Source organism: Atractosteus spatula, chromosome 12 (assembly GCF_055471065.1).
Source record: "Atractosteus spatula isolate fAtrSpa1 chromosome 12, fAtrSpa1.hap1, whole genome shotgun sequence".
Lineage (NCBI taxonomy): Eukaryota > Metazoa > Chordata > Actinopteri > Semionotiformes > Lepisosteidae > Atractosteus > Atractosteus spatula.
The window spans coordinates 22,788,048-22,809,364 of NC_142717.1; the positions used below are offsets into that span (position 1 = coordinate 22,788,048).

Genomic DNA, 21,317 nt, shown 5'->3' on the forward strand with positions numbered 1-21,317 from the left:
CTCTAGGTGCTTGGAAGGAACATTTGTATTCTGTATTATTGGATGTCAGTTTAGCGTTGAATGTAGGCCTGAACTAAAAGATGTAGATGTATATAAGGCTGATTCTTTGTACTAATTGACTTTTTCCTCTTGAGTATCTTGAAGTTCATTTGCAAGCAATCAGATCATATGCAAGCTAATTGTATTTTAATACCTTCTCCCAATTATGAGCTCTCATCCTATGCCTCTGTGCTATCAGGAGTTTAAAGATCATGGGAATTATTTATAAAATCTGCTCTGTTGTAACATGGTGATAAAGGCTGTTACTGTCTCATTGGTATATTTTTACAATTCCTAAATAGGATTTTCAGGTATGGTAGTTGCATTACCTTGTCTGAAGGCAATAATGTCAAAACACCCCTTCTTCCTCATTCTCATATAATGAAAGTGATTCAGCATGGCTTTTGATGGTCATCAACGCCTTTAACTGACACAAAAAATGTCACAGTCAGTTGCAGACAGTAACAATGTAGGCTTGCCTGTTGGAATAGTTTATTGTTATTTTATTCCATTTCAAAACATGTCACATGATACTGATATGTGGGTGTTTCACACAATCAATGTTAATTTATTGTACATATGTGTTGTTGCATCAGCCAAGCACTGTGGTGAAATCTGCTAGCAGTTTTCATTTCTGATCTGAAAAGGGACTTCCAACTAGGTTTTGCCAGCCTTTGAGCTACAAAATAATTATTTCTTCTTCAGAACTTGCCACAAGACAAAGCCGTTGAACAGAAGAAAACAAAGAATTTAAAGCAACAAAGAATGCATCATAGCATAACTGTGTGGTTCCTGCGCTTACAAAACGACCATGTACAGTATTTTCTTGCTACTAGATCATAATGGTAGATTATGATTACAGATTATATTCTGCTGGTAAATCATTGGTGTTTATACAAGTTTTCAATTGCTATGGTCTATCCATTTGTTATTGATTTTACAGTCCGTTTAATCCATTTTCCATATTATTAACAAATTTTTATAGCACTGTCTATAACTGAAACTACTGTATGAATGGTGCTATTCATTACATTTTAGCACAAGAGGCAAGTGTTGCTTTTCAAAAGCATTTAAGTAAATATTTTTAATGGATTGCCCGTTGTATTGGTTAGTTTCCACCACAGCGTCCCTTTTAGTTCCACAGGCAGTGCCTGACGATTATGAATCTGCTCCCTGTCCCCCTTCAGCATCATCAGATATTGCCCTTATGTGGTGTTGGAAAGATTCCTGATACAGGGCAGCTGTATGTCTGTGTTGCTCTATAAGTTCATTTTTTTCTTATCTACTCAGCCAGCTGGATGAGACCCTTGGGTCAATTGCTGTAGCTACTAGCACCTGAAGTAAGCTAGATGGCCTCTGCTCACTTGTGACCTTTTTATGTTTTTACTTTCTAATTGAAATATGCAATTGTTGGAAAAAAAATGCACTTGGCTTCTTATTGACCAAACTAAAATTTGAATGTATGGTTCAAAAATACTCCCAATGCCATTTTTTAACACAATGAGAGTATAGTGGAACAAGAAAAGCACCTCTCCTTCTGTTTTAGAATGGACAATACTACTGCATTACTATAATGTGCTGTTAAATAATGGGATTTCTTTCATACTAACAATTTTGACATAATCAATTTGTGATGGTATTGCCCCATATGCCACTAGAGTGATCCCTGGTATAAACACCAAGTTCACTCAGATTTTTCAGGTCAAGTGAAGATGGGTAGCCATGACCATCTCAATACTTATCATGCCAAATGTATTCTCTCTTGTATTAATGTTCCAGATAATTTATCTGTCTTTTCCTTCTCCCTTAGTATAATGAGAGCATAGCAAGTAATTGAGTGGAGAATTGAGGTTTTCTTAACCTTTCTGCCATTACTGTCATATTAATTTGAATTCCACAAGGTGTTACCACATTCAAGTGCACTTTACCTTCAGATCAGCAGTCTGACTTGGATGCTTCCTTGATCACTGACCTCTGGTGGTTCCTAATACTTTGCTAGGTGGATTTCTAACACTTTTAGCTTGCCAGTAAGCTGGCCGTCATTTATCTTCAGGGTTTTAAGAATGAGATATAAAAGATGTCAGTGTATAAAAAACGTTCCTCGTCTACTTGGCCAAGACGGTGCGTATTGCCCTTCAGCGATCAAAGGTCTTTCAATAGGCAGGTCTCCATAGAACAGGTGCCTGATAAAGCAGACAGAAATGCAGCGAGAAGGTAAAATATAGTGGTCTTTATTTTACATTGTAAGAACACCTTACAGGCTTTAACTGCACTTCTGTTACACTCTCTGTAAGTATCCATGCAGCCCCGTTGCTTCCCAGCATAAAATTATATTCCTTGTGAAGCTCCTTAAAACAACTCACAATGATATCCACAGGTCCATCCCAAGAAAAAAGCACATCTGAGCACTCATCGGTCAGTTGCTTCTCAGTCCCATCTCCCTTTGGTGCAGTACAGAGCACAGGCCCTGCTAGTTAATTAGCTAGCAGCTTCAGCCTCCGGGTTTTAATAGTTACTCAACCAATTGTCTTCCTTCAACTGGTCAGATGACAATGGACAACTCAGCATTTCCCATTGCTTCCTGGGGTATGTGGTTCAGGCTTATATTGTCTTCAACTGTCGCCCTCTTACACATTGCACTATTGTAAACGTATCAACATTTTAATAAAGGAAACAAAACTTCTTTCTGTCATTTGTAACACCACTTGTTATGATTACAAAAAATTTTTTTTGTAATTTTTGATCACAAAATAGGAGCAGACTGTAGTCTCATACCAACAACATTTCCCTTGAAGAGAAAACAGGTTGACAGTCTTGTTCATCTCTATCTGCCTCTAATTCATATTTCTGTCTCTGTGATAAATCTGGCAAAAGACAATTCCTATGAGAAACACTGACCTTTAAGATTTCCACATCACTATGCTTCTTGTCGTTAAAAAATAATTTGTGTTTCCTTCATCCCCTCGCAGTGCTTAACATTGGCCTTATCTGTTAATCACTTTAATGGATGGTACAAAAAGTGAATTGATCTGTGGGACTAAAAGTATTGTGTTTTCTCAATTACTCCAAACAAATTGCTGTGTATGTCTTGAATGATTTATGATAAAAGGATATACTTCCCTTTATAGTAGACCACATTTATTAATTTTAACTCGCAGGGGCCTAATTTTTCTTTTGAATCAATTCCAACTACAGAACTACTTTATACGCACATCTCACATCTGCTTTTAAGACCTGTTCTTGTTTGTTGATTAATTATATGTTAAGTCCCACATCCTGTGATAATACCAATTATCTGGTTTCCTCTTGGAGTGTAATACTTGCCATGGACAACTGTAGGTTTTTTTAAATAATAAATTTCTTAAAGGCATTTCCCCTTTCTCGCTTTCACATTGGAGTGACAATTCACACTGCAACAAATTTTTAATTAGGATGTTCTTTTCTTGTTCCATAATTCATATTTTTTTATATCTGTGTCCATTCTGATATGCATGCCTCTGTCACCTCCAGGGACAGGGGACAAGGGGGTGAATTCTTCTGGGCAATATTGTCTATACACCCAATGAATGATCCATTTGACCTCTTAGGAAAAACAAAGGGGTTGTCTTCCTCTGTGTTTGTCTTTTTACTGCATAAAATCCTTTAGCAGTGGTTTCTATCTGGTGGAGACCCTGATTACTTTTCTACATGAGGCCATTTTCTTGGACAGTATTTGGGAAAATAAAAATTCAGCCATTAAGTGCTGCACCTTTGGCAATTTTTTGCAGGTTTATGGACCCTCTAGAGGTGCTTCAGTTCTAGAAACAAGTCTATTCCCATTTGTCCATTATTCTAAATAGGGATATTCCCAGTTCACACTAAAAACCCTTCCTAGATGGCTGCAATTTGGGCCTTTCACAGCAGCAGAACTGCTGACACATTAAAAGTGTGGTTGCAGTGGGGATCTTCTGTAGCTGTTTGTCCACATTTATGGGGTCTCTAGTTAGAAACATGGAAAGGAGTGTCACAGAGGGGGATGGATGAGGGGAGTTTGTATGGAGTAGATCTTTGTGGTTCTTGTTTTTAATGTTATTTGTTGGGTTATGTTTGAAAAAAACAAAATTAAAAAATAAAAAGCAAGTTACTTCAATGTTGAAAAGTGTAAAGGAAGTAAAATATACATTTCTTTTACAGTGCCATTGCACAATATAACAAAATTATCGGCACATTTGGTGGCAGACTTTGTGATATAATTTGCATCTGTGTCCTGTGTAAGTTGTAGGGACAGAATAATTCCAATGGAGAAATAATTGGAGAGTAAAGGAAGGTAAGTAGTTGGGTGAACAGGTGGCAATGAAGTGTGGGTTTTTAGAAACATAACATAAATATAGTTTGTTTTCACCATATTGTGAGGCTTTTCATGATATTTTGACTTCCTGTTCTATTTCCTTTTTACTGTTTCACTATCATCATGACACTGTTGGACTAGCTTAATTAGTATTTAGCTATTAATTGTGGACGAGCTGCTCATGGCAGCTTATGGAAATGTAAGGAAAATGCACTGTGATTTCAGGTACTTAATTTAAAACTGTAAAGCCATGAAGAAAGCTGTCATGAGAAGTTGAGACAAAATATTTTGTTCTTCCCAAAGGTAAAGAGGATTAGTGATAATTTCTGGAAGAAACTGCCTATGCGTGATTGTAATTGAATTTCAAGACCACACTCCCAAAAAAAGACACTTTCGTATTAAAACACAGAGGCCTAAGAGAAGACATACTGTATACTGTGGGTTTCGTGTCAGAGCTCTGCATTGTCTTTGGATCATCAGTCCATAAGGTACAGTCCTTGTGTACAGCCAGTGTTGGATGCTGAAAAAACAACAAGAAATCGGGACTACTGCCCACTCCTACTTTGAAAGGAAAAACAATGTGCAGTAACTAGAAGACTAAAGCAAAAAAAAAAAGACTTGAGGAAAAAAGTGCCAAACTCAAAACTTTTCCAGATGGGCTACCCACAGAAAAATTAATTCTTAAGCCCTTGCCTTTGATTTTGCTTAAGAGAAGCTGTTCGCACTTGAACCCCTGCCACGGACACACAGCTCACATGTGCTTGTCTGTTGTCCGCAGAGCTGAGCGCTGGTATTCCCTGCCAGTACGAGGAGACGACTGCACATCTGAAACAGGTGGAAGGGAGCAAAGTTTCTGGGCCCTGGCCAGCACTGCACATCAATATCAACAACAAGGTAATTCATTACAGCAGTACACACTATTGTTTGTGCAACTTTTATTACGTTATTGCTGTTGCCTGATGTATAACACTGCTGTAATGCAGTGATGTGAAAAAGAAGGTATGCCCTCTTAAGATTCAATGGTTTATACATATTACGACATATCTGACCTTCATCTGAAGTCCTAACAGTAGATAAATCTAACCTTGTGTGACAGATAACATACACAAATTGTACTTTGTCATTATTTATTAAACAAAATACTTAGCCAACATTCAATAGCCTTATGTGACGTCTCAGTATCTAAAACCATAGAAACATAAGGGGGTGTGCTTTCTTTTTCACATCACTGTATATGGCAGTTATTGCTTCAAATGACGTTAAAGCAACAGCTCTAAACAATAGATTCCAGGCCCTCTGACTACACTCTGCTGTAGTTTGTTCAAGCAACTCATTCTGTTTCCTGTTTCTTTTGCTAGGCTTGTCTTACAGGGAGGGTTTTTATGTCAAGCACATTTCATTGTGTTTTAATTGCTAACTGATTGCTGTTCCCATTGTGATTGTCACTCAGTGTTCCAACCAAAACACATTTTTAAAAGATGTCCAAAAAGTCAATTTGTGGTACATCTGTAGGGAGAAGTATAAGCGTGACAGAGTTCAAGTAGCAAGACTACAGGAGTGGGCTTCACTAACCCTCTTCCACAGAAAACAACCTATTACAGTCTGACTTGTCAACTCTTCAGAAGCAGCGCCAGCTTTCTATAGTCACGTGTTCTGTGATTTTGAATCAGTGGTGAAGACCTGCTCTTCAGCAGATTTTATTTCATAATCTGTCAGGACTTGTGAGCCATTGGTGTTAAAACATTAAATTAGTCCAATTAAGCAAATCATTAATTCAATTAAGTAATCTATAGCAAAGAAGAGCTTAAAATCCTTGGCAGTACTGCAGCACTTAGAAGTAAATTAGGCCTGTTTTTTGTGAGCACAGATTCTCAGTGCTTGCTGAATGCTAATGAGCGCTTTGGTTTTTTAAAACCAGGTATTTGTCAGGGATTATTAATTGGACTTTAGGGGGTTGTTATTTAATTTTTTTCTTCCTTGTGTTGTATACAGATATTTTGTTGCTACTTCTTCTTCTGTAATTGCCAAGTGTGCATGCTGCCTGGTGTGATTGCTGTGGGAATATGACAGTGAAATTTCAGGGATTTCATTTTACTGACTGTGAAAGCCTTTGCTGTAGGGCTGGCTCAAAACTGATTCATTTTCCCATGTGCTTTTGAGAAGATTTTTGACAGTGTTTTGGATTTTCTGAAATGTTTGAGCAGCAAATTGTTAATGTGATAAAAAAAAACTAACAAAAAACTAGTCATTTAAAACTGGCAATAAGATAACCAAAACTTAAAAATGCATGTGGCAAACAGGGTACTGGGTCAGTGATGTCAGGAAGTCGGTTTGGGTGGACAAAGTTGTCCTTTGTTCATGTGAGATGTGCGGTTCATTGTTAACTAACCACATATTAGTTGGGCTCCCATGACTGACCTGTTTTCACTGAAAGGAATAATTATGCCAGTGTTTTGTTATCTGTGTTAACTGTTTCCTTTCGTGCCTGTTGAAGTTGAGATGTGTCTGCTATTGTCTTTAAGAACAAACAGTTTTATTGAGCAAATTAAAGGAAAAAGATTAGATTTCAATAAAAATGAAATTCATATACAGTTTATCCAAACATCTGAAGAGATGGTCTGTCTCCGTTATCCACCCACCCATCCATTTTCAAACCACTTTATTATTTAAGGGTCACAGGGGTGCCAGAGCCTATCCTGGAAAGCAACTAGTGCAAGGCTGGATACACGCTGGATAGGGTCCCAGTCTATTGCAGGGAATACAAAGACACAAACATGCTCACACTCACATCAGGCCCTTTTTTTTTCAAAAGCCAATTGTATGTACCAGTATGTCTTAGGAAACCGGAGCACCCAGAGGAAACCCACATGAACATGGGAAGAACATTCAAACTCCACACAGATAGTACCACAGCAATTAAGCTCATGGCTCCAGGGTTGTGAGGTTATGCCTTCCTAACTCCATAATTTCATGTCAAAATGTGTTTGACTGATATTTATAAGTTATATTTGTTATATAGACTGTGGTGTTGAGTTATTGTTAGGCCAATGAAAAATGTGGTCCATTGAAACAATCCTGTACATGTTAACTGAGAGAATGTCACAGTGAGCTGGGGTGGAGAAGTTGCACAGGATGAGGATCTCTGTGTGACAATATGAACTGTCCTCAGCAGTCAGGGGAGCGGACCTCTTCAATACAAGATTCAAGACACAGGATTTTCCATATCGTTGCTAAAAAACAGAGCATTACTACAATATTGTTCTGTTATTATTTCTTATTTAATTCTGATTAAGTCTAGGATAAATCAACCAAATGAGATAGATAATAATTATACTGTATTTTATTTAAAATGCATTTGCCATCAATCAATCTTAAAGTGCGGTGTGATACAATTAAATATGTACAACACATTTAATAAACCAAATAAAATACAGAATAAAATAAGGCAACATCATCTCCAAAACAATACAGCAGCTAATATCAAATACCACCAAAAGCTTTCTGATTAAGATAAAACCTGCCAGTGGCTGCCCTGATATACTGGGCTAGGTCATTCCATAGATGGGGAGCAATGAAACAAAGAGTACTGCTTAGTCCTTGGGACACAAAGTTTAAGCTGTGAAGTAGACCTTGAGCTCTAGGAGGAAGTCTTGGAAAGAAGCAGTCCTTTAAAATAAGACAGTTCCATGTACACATTTAAAGGTCAACAGCAAAATCTTAAACTCACAGGCAGCCAATGCAATGATGCCAACACAGGTGTAATTTGTTGTTGCTTTGTTGAATGTACTTAGCTGGAACTCCTACAAAGAGTGCATTACAATAGCCCAGCCTCGAGGAAACAAAAGCATGGACAAAACAAAAGTATCAGGTTGAGAGATCTTGGCAATATTTCAGAGATAAAAATCCATTCTAACACCAAGATTAGTGGCAGAAGCTGTTACTGGAATATTATGACAATAGTGAGACAGGAAATATTGGTGTGCTGGACCTGATGAGGGTGCCTTCCAACAATACTTCCATTTTGCTACTATTTAATTTTAATTACACATTATCTGTGCCCCAACACCCTCAAGACAGATACTAAAATACTGTGCCTGTATAAACCTGGGTGTCATCAGTATGGCAATGAAAAACTAATACCATGCTTTCTGATAACTTGACCTAATGATAAATGCGGAATTGCAAAGAGGAAACTAAGCAGGCCATAAATAACTCTGAATTATTTGCAAGACTTATATGCAAGATGGTGTTGGAGCTGAATAACAACCATCCTTTCTAGGACTTTAGAATGCAAAGTGAGATTAAATATAGTGAGGTCTATAGTTAGCCAACACATCATTGATTAAGTTCCTTAAGAAGAGGCTTGATAAATACTATATTTAACACTGAAGGAACAAATCAGACAAATGGGAAGCATTTGCTACCTGTGTGATGAGGGAACACAGAGCAAAGAAGCATGCTACAGAAAATTTGCAAAACGACTGAGTGGGTAAAGGCAGTACATCAATAATGGATGGTTCCTAAGAAAATTGTAGATTTTGAGTAATCTCAGCTCTTATGTTATCAAACTTTGCTCTGAAAGTCCTGGCAAAATTATGACTCTGTTCCATAGTAGCCTTGATAGTTAACTGAGCTTGGGGCTGAAGGAGATGATTAATAGTGAACAGATACCTTGAATTACCAATGTCATTATTGATGAGATTGGGATAAAAAATAGACTTTGCTTCTTTCAATGCTTAAGAATATGAATCATGTTTTTTTCTGCCACTCCCAGATCTTCAATTCCTACATTACTTACCAAGGGCTGATTAGTTAGTACAGTACACGATCAAGTGTATGTCCATGTGAAGGGGTAGGAGGCATTGCTTTAGATCATAGCAGTAAATAGCATTAAGAAACTCAGCAACACACGGTGAAGCAGGGGAATCAACATGTATATTAAAATCTCCCAAAATAACAGTATTATCAGAAACAGAGGACAGAAATGTGACCAGCTATAAAAACTGAGACAAAACGTGAATTGATCTTGGGATATTGCCAAGTTTCAGTAATATACAAAATATCATGTTTTGTATGAATAATACAATCATACAGGAGCATGGATTTAGAACTCAGGGACTGAGCATTAAAAAGTTCCAGCTTGATACCAGAAGACAATTGACATGTATTCCTGATAGGCTCATATTTCTCCAGCGCTTGCAAAGCATTGAAGTCCACTCTGTGTTACTTTCAATCTTATGCCATAGAATCTCGCATTATTGGCAACAATAACAGGAAGAGTCGATTTGATGCTGCAATGCAGTTTAAAACAGAATTACGATCCCTTCCAAAGAATCGGCAGCTCACAACAAAGTTCAGTAACTTCTTTATGCACCCAGAATGGATGATTTTGAATCTTCAAGAGTTTGGTAATTGTATATAAAACCGTAATAACACCAAATAAAACCACAGCTGAGAACGTAGTAAGAACAACTACATCGTCTTTCAGTTCACCAAAACCCAGCAGGGGTTCACTTCAGCTACACTGCAAGCGATTGTACTCTTTCACAGAGCACACTGCCAGCAACCAGGCCTTCCTGACAGAGACTGCTGAAGTACCAATGCCAAAAGACAGGTACAGAAACAAGGTCAAAGAGGCAGCATCAACCACAGTGGCCAGTAAGCGTGGTTGGATCCAATAGCCCAGTTGTTCAAAATAATCCACAATCACAAAATAATAAGATGAGGCTCATTACATCCTCTTTTGCTTAAAATAAGGAGAATAATTGTATTTGTGTAGTGTTTTTCAACATTAAGGATCCTGAAATAGCTTTATGTATGAGGAAGAACCCACTTCCTTCACTCTGAAGTGCACTCACCTCAGTGAGGTATGGTAGCCATAAGGCAGCCAGCCGATCAGGTGGGGAAGTAAGAAATTGCTTCACCTGTGCAATGAGTAATGTACAGTATTGGAACATGAGAAATCGTGCTAACAGGAAATTGAGATGAACCTAGAAGAGGGTAAATCTTAAACCCCAAGCATCAATTAATAATAATTTCCACTGGACATGGCTGAATTTAAGGCACTGATTGGGCCTGCAAGTACCTTTTGTACAAGTCCACGAAGTGGAGGGAAGAGGGGTGGGGAGCGTTCACTGGGGGCTTGAGGAGTTGTCAAGAGCCTGAGGAAGAGATGAACACTGATTACACCCCTGCGCTTGTGCGCATATGGACGACTTCATTTGCATCAAATACAACACTGAAGCTTCAGCACAGTGTCATCAACACTGCACTCAGAATCATTATCTGTAGCAAATAATAAGACAAAAAAGTCATCAAAATGGAAAAGCAGAACAATCACAGTGTGCAGCTTGCACAAGAACTCTCTCTAATATTTAAGCATCATGAAATGTCGGCATGGGAGCATCTAGCATGTGGACTTTAATGCAGTACATTAACTGAAGTGCTCTACAAGAGGGGGTAGGAACAATGAAACACAGATGAATGTTTCACTGAAGAAATCTGGAATTTGAATAGGACTGCAGTACCCACAGGGGCAAGCTCAACTGCATCGCTCCAGCTTTTATGTGGAGTATAAATAACTTAAGTTTGAATACAATCTTGTCCTTCATTCATCCTCTATTTTGTTATGTAAATCATAATTGAAAAAAAAACTAATTACAGGGTAGTATGTTAAAAAATCAGATACTTCTTTTCATGTATAGAATCTCTTAATAGTAAATAGAACCATGTTGTTCTGATTTCTAGATACAAAAAGATAGAAGGATGGATCACTGACAGAGACATCTACTGTGAAGTGCTATATTTATTATTGCAATATCTGATTTTTTTCAGCATTTTTTTAAAGTTTCATGTTTTTAGACTTTGCTAAACCACCAACCACTCTATTATTCACAAACCATTCTATCCCAAGCTGGTTGATTCCAATAAAATTATAATCGCCTGCTAATTATGTAGTTTATATCTGATTTAATTTGCTTATGATACTCTAATCATTTACCGCATCTAATTACCTGATCATTCTTGTTTTCATTTTGGTTGTCAGTTGTTCTTTGTTCTCCATGTAACTTTCTTTTTGAAGGAAATCTTTGCTTCTTTCACCTTCTATTCTAGTTTAAATGATTGTGGGTTTTTTGTGGATTCTTATGCTACATATTCTGAAACTTTCTACACCTCGCACTCAAACTGCATGAAGTGACAACAAGAGACTCCCTTCACATATTGCATTATCTTACATAATCCTGTTTCATAGTGGCCTAAAAACAGGAGACTGACAGCACTGGTAACTCTACAGTAGCGCAAAGCCAATAGAAAATAAGCTGTATGTTTTTTTCATTGAATCTTAAATTGTGTTTAGGAATTCTGGCAACATATATTTTTTTAATTTGATTTGAAAATATATTCAAAGGTTATACTTACTGTAGTATGTAATTCATTTGCAGTTTATTTTGGCCTCCATCTCAGCTATATGGGCAGTATATTACAGTGTAATTAAGAATGGTTGATGAGTGAAAATGTTTTATGCAGGTTTTCATTTGAAGATTTTTAGCTACAGCCCTACCAGTGTATTTTAGAATTTGCATTACTTATCATTCTCATAAAAGATGTTTAAACAGTTTTTAAAAAAAATAAGGTTCTCGTCCATCTGAAATAGAGCTCCATCCCTAGAGATGAGGTAATGTGGTAATGTGAGATGAGAAAGTGAAGAAAAGACATTGTGTGAGGAAAGTGAAGAAAGATATGAGATGTGAAAAAAGGGTCTTTCTGCACAAAGACTTCTTTTGGTACAACACACTCCATGCTTCAGCACTTTGGAGTTATAGCAAGGACGGGTGTTAACTGATAAGAGATTCCAAGTGTGAGCTACAGACTCCCTCACTATGGGAAGATGAGACCAGCCATTCAAAGTGTTCAAGGTCTTGAGAATGTCCAAACACAGGTGGCCTCCCCCCATTACCATGGTAACAGTTAGCGGCAGAAACGGCTGAAGTTTGTTATATAAACTGGACATCTGCACCAATAATCTTTGAACAATTTCCGATTGTATTGTTCCTTGCATCCAAATAAACTCACTTGTTCAGCTTCATCTCGGGGTCCAGAACTTATTTGTTTGTTACAACAAACGGCATGGACTGGGAGTGTAAAATGTGTTCACTCCTAAGTGAAAGCAATTCCCTGTTCATTACCCTACAGGCTGAGGAGAAACATCTGTCAGAGAAGAGCCTCCACTCTCCCTCCTCTCCATCTGTCATTCCAGACCATCTCAAGTGCAACATCCTCAAGGCTCAGATGGACGCTGCCTTCAGAGTGGGGACTCAGGTAGAAATCCGCAAACACGAGATGGTAGACGATTGAGGTTACTCAAGTATTTTTACAATTAACCAGGAGATTCCTCAATGTGTTAACTGCCCAATTTTGCATTTTGTGCAGGTTGTGGCATTAACCTTATGCTGATCTTTTCTAACAGTTTTACCTTCATCATCAGAGTTTTAAACAGAAAAAACAGTCCAATACCAATATAAGACTAATTTTTGGAATGCAATGTTTACAAGTTAGTAGACATTGCCCATAAGGAATTGAAATGAAACGGAATAATGCTTGTGTTTTATTTTTGTGCCTTAGAAGACGACTTTATAGTTTCATCTGTCAGATTATGCATAAAAACCCTTATATGCAGCTATTCAACACATTCAACAGGATTTTCTGCCCAAAGTGTATAATCACACTAGGCAAAGTCTAATTTTCATCATCTCTGTGTCACTAGGAGATCTCAGCAGTAAACACTTAGAATGCACTTGAGTCAAGACATTGCTTCTGTTCATTTTATAAGCCTCTTGTACCATACCTCCTTTTTGTGTCTTAATTACAAAATTATTTTTCTGTTTCTCTCAGCACAATCTGAAAGTAAAGAGCTGTATTTCTTGATCAAACACATTGTGTCATTCTGGCACACAATCTGCAGTAGTATTATTTAAATGGGCTAGATACACAACGAAGGGATTTTGTTAATCAAGGCAAAAGTTAGTCTTTCTCAGTGAGTGAATTTATTGAATCATTTACGCAACATACAGCATGATACACCATGGCTGACACCTAACACACAAAATTGGTGTATGCCTCATAAGTAGTGCTCCTTACAAGTACAGACCAGGATTCTAAGCCAATAAGTGGAGCAAGAATTGGGCTCGGTTCTTTTTATTAAGTGCATAATGTGTTAAGTAGTAGTTTTCAGGCAGCCTGCCAGGAAAAATCAGCCTTAGGTATTCCCATATACTGTACCTCTCACTACACTCGAGCTGCTTTTACAGTGCACCCCGCTGATAAAAAACAGACTGGTGCTATGCTAGGCTCAAATGCGATTTTTCCACATCCTAGGAGGAGAATGATCCTTGAAACAGTATTGATTCTGAATTACTACCACCTGGCTCTAATTTGTTAACTCCATTGCACAAACCCTAAAAGCCAAAATAATGAATGAAATGCACTGCACTGCTGCAGAGGATAATCTCTTTGATTTGTATTGTCAAGGCATTGATGTAGAGAGCTCTTTTGTGCATTTTAAATAATTGAATTGTCATGTAAGTCTCCAGGTTTTGTTTATTTTTTTGCCACACAGTAGATGCTACATTACATTGTGACCTGTCCAGCTGATAACATTCCTATACTCAGCACATCTCTCACATCCAGAACTCATACCTGAGACACCTGTCGGGGAGAAACTGACATACACCTCCTGGTGCTCAGAACTTGCTTTTCTGTTAATTTACTTCAAATGTCTATCTTGAGCCTTTGTCTTCATCATTTTTAATGTTATAAAACTGCAGTTACATACCACACTCACCATTTAACTCAGTAGTCGTCACTTATTGTCGCAATCCTTGCCCGTGTTATGTGTTATGGCCTTTGAGCCTTTGAGAGCTTAATTAAATTAACAGTTTGCATTTTCAACCCAAGTCTTGAGCTAGAATAGAAACAATAAGAAACAAAAAGCCACTTTACCCCTTCATAATTATCCCTTAGTCTCTGTAGGTTTCTACAATTCTCTGCAACTTTGCATTCAGACACCTAAAGAGCAAAGTAGTGAAGATCAGTTTATTTCTTTTCTTTTTCTGAATGCATTTGGAGTGGAGAGGAAGAATTGATAGGATTGCATAATAGTTTCTTCTCCATTTATTGAGTGTCTGCTTATTGTAGTGGCAAGGGGCACAATGAGCCTTTATCTTTTTTTTCCCCAGAGATGAATCTCTCCACACTCTGTCCAAAGTAAGATAAAAGCTCACTGGCCTTCTTTTTCCTTTTTAGGCTCTGAAAGAAGAGGGAAGCCCAGACCCCTGGAGAAACTCTGCAGGACAGGAGCACAACGGCAGGTCAGTATAGGAGTTCACCACACTTACACTCCATTGACATTTTTGAGAAAGCAGCTAACATTTTCTCACATTGTCCTTACATTTCTAGAAGTAATGCACTACACCACAAGGTTTCTATTTATCTGGTGAAAACAGTTCCAGGGATACACTCCCCTAAATAAAACATGCATTACGTTTTCTATCACTAAGCTATACTTTGAAATTTTCTAAGAACATGAATGATAGTCCTTGTTTGGGTGACAATCAAATTCATCCTGCCCTCACCACTTAAGTTCCAAATAGCTTTTATTAAGTGTGATAATAGCTGGTTTAATTTTGAAAATGCTACTTTGAAAACCTAGTGGTATAGTTATAATTTTAAATTGGTCTAATTGTTTGGATGAATGAGGGTGAAAATAATCTTGTTAAAAATTATTATATATAATGTTATACTGTATATACACTAAATATCCATGTATTGATCAGTTTCACCAAATTGATCAAGCATTCATGAAGATCTAAAGACATTTGCAGACCAATCCCTTTGCATTCTTCCAGCAGGGTGAACTCCAGTTATGATTTTGACAGAATGTGCGATTGAACCATTCCATGAATTCCTGTAGGTTTGTTACAATTGAGTGTTTAGTAGATTTGTGTAGATTAAATAAGATACATTTTAAATGGGTATATACTGTATACAAAAATTCACCAGCTCTAATATTGTTTTCTTTTGTTATGATTTTGTATTGACTGATAAGTACAATTCCTATGTATTTTGCTTTTAAGTTCATACCTATTTTTTCAGTCATTTAAACAAGTGTTAAGTGGTAGTGTTTAATCTCTTTATTTCAAAAGAGAAGAAGTACTGAGGCAATTGTATGACAGATGTCTCTTGCAGGTACAGTATTTGTTCTTGGTAAATAGGTTAATAAAAGAGCTGTCCCACTTTGACTTTAGTTTTTGGAGTCAAAATAAAAAAAAACTTTCTGTTAAAAAAGCAGGCAAAATTAAAACTAAAAGAAAAGCTCAGTATCAGAATCAACTATTTAGAATATACTGAAGAAGAAAGAAACCACAGATATAATTGCCAATTAGCCAAGATGAAGTTGACCACGAAAAACTCCTGCAGTTGATGACACAAATATCAGAGCTGTCAAGGAATATCCTAAAATAACAGTCCGTGAAATCACCAGCAACCTCCAGAGTGCAGGGGTGAAGGTATCAAAATGCACAGGTCACAGGAGATTGGGTATTAAAATCCACAGTTCACAGAAGATTGAGACGGCAGAATTAGATGGCTGCATTGCAAGATGTAAAACTCTCATCAGCACCTAGAACAAAAAAGCGAAGGTTTTTGCTACAAAACATGCACCACGAGGAAGGTGGAAGAAAGTTTTATGGAGAGATAAACCTTTTTTTAAATGATGAAAAAGGTAAGGTATAGGAAAAAAAATACCTAAGATGCTTCAAAGAAAGTCACCTCTTCTGTGAAGCCAGGTAGAGGTCATGTCACAGGCTGTCACTGACTCACATGTCAAAAGGGGAATTGTAGTCCCAATTTCTCAGACCAGTTATTAAATCTTGGTAACAAAATTAATTTATGGTATCACAAAATTTTACAAATTCAGAATTATGCACAAAATCGCGAGCTTTATGAAAATGCTGTACAGTCCTCATTTTGTCACAAATCCCTGGTCTCACCACAGGTGAGAGCAAAATTTTGAACAAATTGTAGCATGAAATGGCCCTTCCTGCTCACTAATCACCGTAATGCCTAATGTAATGTGATGTACGAGCAAATTAAGTTCAGGTTGTACAGCAGACATTTCACCACAGAAATTTAATTGTGGTTTTCAATGCACTCATCATTATGCATTGTAAATCTGAAATACTGTATAAAAATAGCATTGCAGTTCCATTTTAATTCGCGATGTAAATGATTATAACATCAACTGAACAAATTTGGACATTTACAGAAACATTTTGTTTACTAAAAATACATGAAAATGCTTCTATAGTTATTGGGCAACACTTCACCAAGCAACGTGACAGTTAAGTAAAATATACAGCCAATGCAGCCCAGGATTTTATCGGAAAAAAACGTGGAAAATCTTAGACTGGCCATGTCAGTATCTAGATTTAAATCCAATTGGCAAAAAAGTCTCAGATGATTACGGGTTTTTTTTTAGGTCATTGAGTCATAGACAACAGTTTTATTACTGTACTTCAAAGGCATACAACCAAATGCTGTCTTTTGCACTTCTGACATTACTTAGAATAATTGTTCCCCAATATTTAAGATCACTTCAAATTGAACATAAAATATTTTTGGTTCAAGTGTGATCAAATATACATTTGATAATATTAGAACAAAAACATGCTTTGTGTTCAATTTAAATGGAATGGAATTACCCAAAAATCAAATGTACTTAACATTCATATTGCTCTCATGATCATAAATGTACAGTAACTTGTATGACTGGAAAGCAGTAACAGGCAGCTTTGCCGTCTCAACACTTTTGGAGGGCACTGTACAGCTCAAAAACAGCCCAGGTGTTATTGGGTTTTTTAACCTTCATATACACAAAAAGCATAAATAGACTTGTTTAGATGCTTCTACTTCTCAGCATTATGAAATAGAGTTCATTTATATTGTCATTGTCATAAATATTTGCAAACCCTTGACCGCCCTCCCATTGCTAAAAGGAATATTACTACAGCACTCTGCATGGGGCACATACTTTAGATTGCAGAGTGTCTCTTGGCAGAGTCCCAGGCCTGTACAACCGAGGCTGTTCAGGTCAGAGCTGAGGATCTGTATGTTTAAAGGACTCTGAGAGAAAGCTGAGCACAGCACTAAACTGACAGTGGAATCTAAAACACTTTCTTTTGATGATTAAAAGCATGTCATCCCAAGACTTTCCTGGTTAGTTTCTAGTAACAATCATATTGTTTTGGATCTAATAAAGATGTTACATCTTTTGCTGGATAAACTATAATGATTTGTGTCATTTCTTGCTAGCAATACCTCTGAAGAACAGAGCTGTTAAACCTTTATTGGCATTTCACTATGGAGGAATATTTTTGAAGCACCAGCCTTGTTTTAAATAAGGTCATTCACATTATTCACTTATTTCATGGTTTGTAGACTGTTTGTAGCCTACATGAGACAGCAGAAGGTCTGAGTGAGTTCTAACACTTGCCATGTCAAGCTGAAAATCAAACTTAAAGCCTTAAGCTCCTTGTAGCATAATTTATTGTAGGGATGACTTGAGCAGTGAAGGTTTTTAGTATATTTTGTCTTGTATCTACCTACTGCAAATACCAGTCTGAATTAATTCTCTCTAGTCCTGCTTACAAACACTAAGACAGAATATTTTTAGTTCAGTTTACAGGTGGTAATTTGCTGGAGAAATTCAATGGAGGATGGCATGAAAACAAGAGATTTCATTTTTTTTAGTTAAAAAGCAGAAACAAACACACTGAAATGACTGCTGCTGTCTGTGGCTCTGTACAGTATGTAGAGGGAGGGTTTTCTTTTTTCACTTTTTTTTTTATTTTGAGTTCTGGCAACAGCCGAGACTGCTGTGTATTGTGTATTTTAAAAAATAGTGATCCCCTCTGGTTTAAATGATTTGGAACATGGTGAAAACAGCCTTCTTTAAAATATTGATCACACAACCTTTTGTTAGTCCCTGTCTCAGTGTCTTAGAGTGTCGAGGTGGTGATTAAAAATTTACTTTTAACTATGTGTGAAGGAGCTGTGTTATTTGTTGTCATGGAAACTGTAAGAAAGAATTCTGTTGAAGTTGGATTAGGCCTTTTTAAAGGCTTCAGCTGCCTCTGACACCCATGCACTCAAAAGATGGAGCATGTTCATGTACAGTATGTATAAAAAATATTAATTGAAAATATGATTACATTTAATGTTATGAAATTAAGGAGCATGAACAGAAATGTGGTGATGTACTTTTTTCTCATCCAGTCCTATTTCAGTCATTAATATAACAAACCCAGCTTATTAATTTATGCTTTACAATATATTAAGAATAAATAAGTCATTTCTTAACAACTTGATATTCAAATACTGTGTTTACATCCAGAAAGCTATTATTAAAGAGGAATCAGGAGATACATATTTGCACAAAGGGCTGTAGGAGTATGGAACAGCCTATCCAGGCATGTTGTTGATGCAGGTTTCCTGGAATCCTAAATTTATGCATGAGATCCTTCGATCAAAAAGTACTAGAAACCCAAAAATAGAATACTGCTCAAATAGTTTTCTATCCCTTTTTAACTTTATGTTCTTCTGTTGTCAGTTACAGTGGTGTGAAAAAGTGTTTGCCCCCTTCCTGATTTCTTATTTTTTTGCACGTTTGTCACACTGAAATGTTTCAGATCATCAAACAAATTGAAATATTAGACAAAGATAACACAAGTAAACACAAAATGCAGTTTTTAAATGAAGGTTTTTATTATTAAGGGAAAAAAAAATCCAAACCTACATGGCCCTGTGTGAAAAGTGATTGCCCCCCCTGTTAAAACATAAATCAACTGTGGTTTATCACATCTTTGGAAAGCTGAGTTCAATTTCTCTAGCCACACCCAGGCCTGATTACTGCCACACCTGTTCTCAATCAAGAAATCACTTAAACAGGACCTGCCTGACAAAGTGAAGTAGACCAAAAGATCCTCAAAAGCTAGACATCATGCTGCGATCCAAAGAAATTCAGGAACAAATGAGAAACAGAGTAATTGAGATTTATCAGTCTGGAAAAGGTTATAAAGCCATTTCTAAAGCTTTGGGACTCCAGCGAACCACAGTGAGAGCCATTATCCACAAATGGCGAAAACATAGAACAGTGGTGAACCTTCCCAGGAGTGGCCGGCCGACCAAAATTACCCCAAGAGCTCAGCGACGACTCATCCAAGAGGTCACAAAAAACCCCACAACAACATCCAAAGAACTGCAGGCTTCAATTGCCTCAGTTAAGGTCAGTGTTCATGACTCCACCATAAGAAAGAGACTGGGCAAAAATGGCCTGCATGGCAGAGTTCCAAGACGAAAACCACTGCTGAGCAAAAAAAACATAAAGGCTCGTCTCAGTTTTGCCAGAAAACATCTTGATGATCCCCAAGACTTTTGGGAAAATACTCTGTGGACTGACGAGACAAAAGTTGAACTTTTTGGAAGGTGTGTGTCCCATTACATCTGGCGTAAAAGTAACACAGCATTTCAGAAAAGGAACATCATACCAACAGTAAAATATGGTGGTGGTAGTGTGATGGTCTGGGGCTGTTTTGCTGCTTCAGGACCTGGAAGACTTGCTGTGGTAAATGGAACCATGAATTCTGCTGTCTACCAAATAATCCTGAAGGAGAATGTCCGGCCATCTGTTCGTGACCTCAAGCTGAAGCGCACTTGGGTTCTGCAGCAGGACAATGATCCAAAACACACTAGCAAGTCCACCTCTGAATGGCTAAAGAAAAACAAAATGAAGACTTTGGAGTGGCCTAGTCAAAGTCCTGACCTGAATCCGATTGAGATGTTGTGGGACGACCTTAAAAAAGCGGTTAAGGCTCGAAAACCCTCCAATGTGACTGAATTACAACAATTCTGCAAAGATGAGTGGGCCAAAATTCCTCCACAGCGCTGTAAAAGACTCATTGCCAGTTATCACAAACGCTTGATTGCAGTTGTTGCTGCTAAGGGTGGCCCAACCAGTTATTAGGTTTAGGGGGCAATCACTTTTTCACACAGGGCCATGTAGGTTTGGATTTTTTTTTCCCTTAATAATAAAAATCTTCATTTAAAAACTGCATTTTGTGTTTACTTGTGTTATCTTTGTCTAATATTTCAATTTGTTTGATGATCTGAAACATTTCAGTGTGACAAACATGCAAAAAATAAGAAATCAGGAAGGGGGCAAACACTTTTTCACACCACTGTATGTCACGTTTGCATTGAGTAACATTTTCTGTTTTATGTTTTGATCCCATCAGTCTGTGTTCTAAATTTCACATTTTAATAAAAAAAAATGTTAAATATCATAATCAGAGCAAAGAAATTTAATGAAATTTAAATACAATGTCTGAAGGACTTAAATTGTAAAAAGATGTATTATCTTGGAAAAGCTTGGAAAATGTACATAAATCTGGGAGATTAGGATAAGAACAGCAGGTCAGGAGAGTCTTGTCTTACACTGTTGTGTATAATGAGTACATTTAGAGACAAGAGGAGAGGAAAGATGTGGGGGGAATTGGTAGGATAGTCTGGGGATTCAGATATGGAAAAAATTAATCATTAAAACACTTTACAATTAAAAAGAGAAACCCTTCTTTGAAAAAAGTTAAGAAATTTATGTGCATGTATCAATGCTTTCAGTGGTGTGTCTGATTAATTATGTCAAAGATCACACAATCAGATGGAATAAAATTGTCATGCTTATTAATTAACTTGCCTTTGAATCAGCCCCCTAGATGTGCAATTGGTAACTTCTTGTTACCTGCAGAGTTTGTGCCAGATCCCTTAATTACAGCAGATTCCTGGACATGTCACTGCTCAGCCTGAGCCTGTGCTAAATTGATTGTTATCAGCTTCTAAA

At 37.2% G+C, this 21,317-nt stretch overlaps 1 protein-coding gene across 3 annotated transcripts in view; it reads left to right on the plus strand.

Moving 5' to 3' along the window:
* The window catches only part of epb41l4b (erythrocyte membrane protein band 4.1 like 4B), a 154,621-nt gene that overhangs the window by 108,834 nt on the left and 24,470 nt on the right, over positions 1 to 21,317 (plus strand). For all 3 annotated transcript variants that reach the window (XM_088929223.1, XM_088929224.1, XM_088929225.1), the window contains 3 exons: positions 5,145 to 5,260; positions 12,560 to 12,685; positions 14,669 to 14,733. In XM_088929223.1, coding sequence (XP_088785349.1) covers positions 5,145 to 5,260; positions 12,560 to 12,685; positions 14,669 to 14,733 — 307 coding nt within the window. The remainder of the gene's footprint in view (positions 1 to 5,144; positions 5,261 to 12,559; positions 12,686 to 14,668; positions 14,734 to 21,317) is intronic.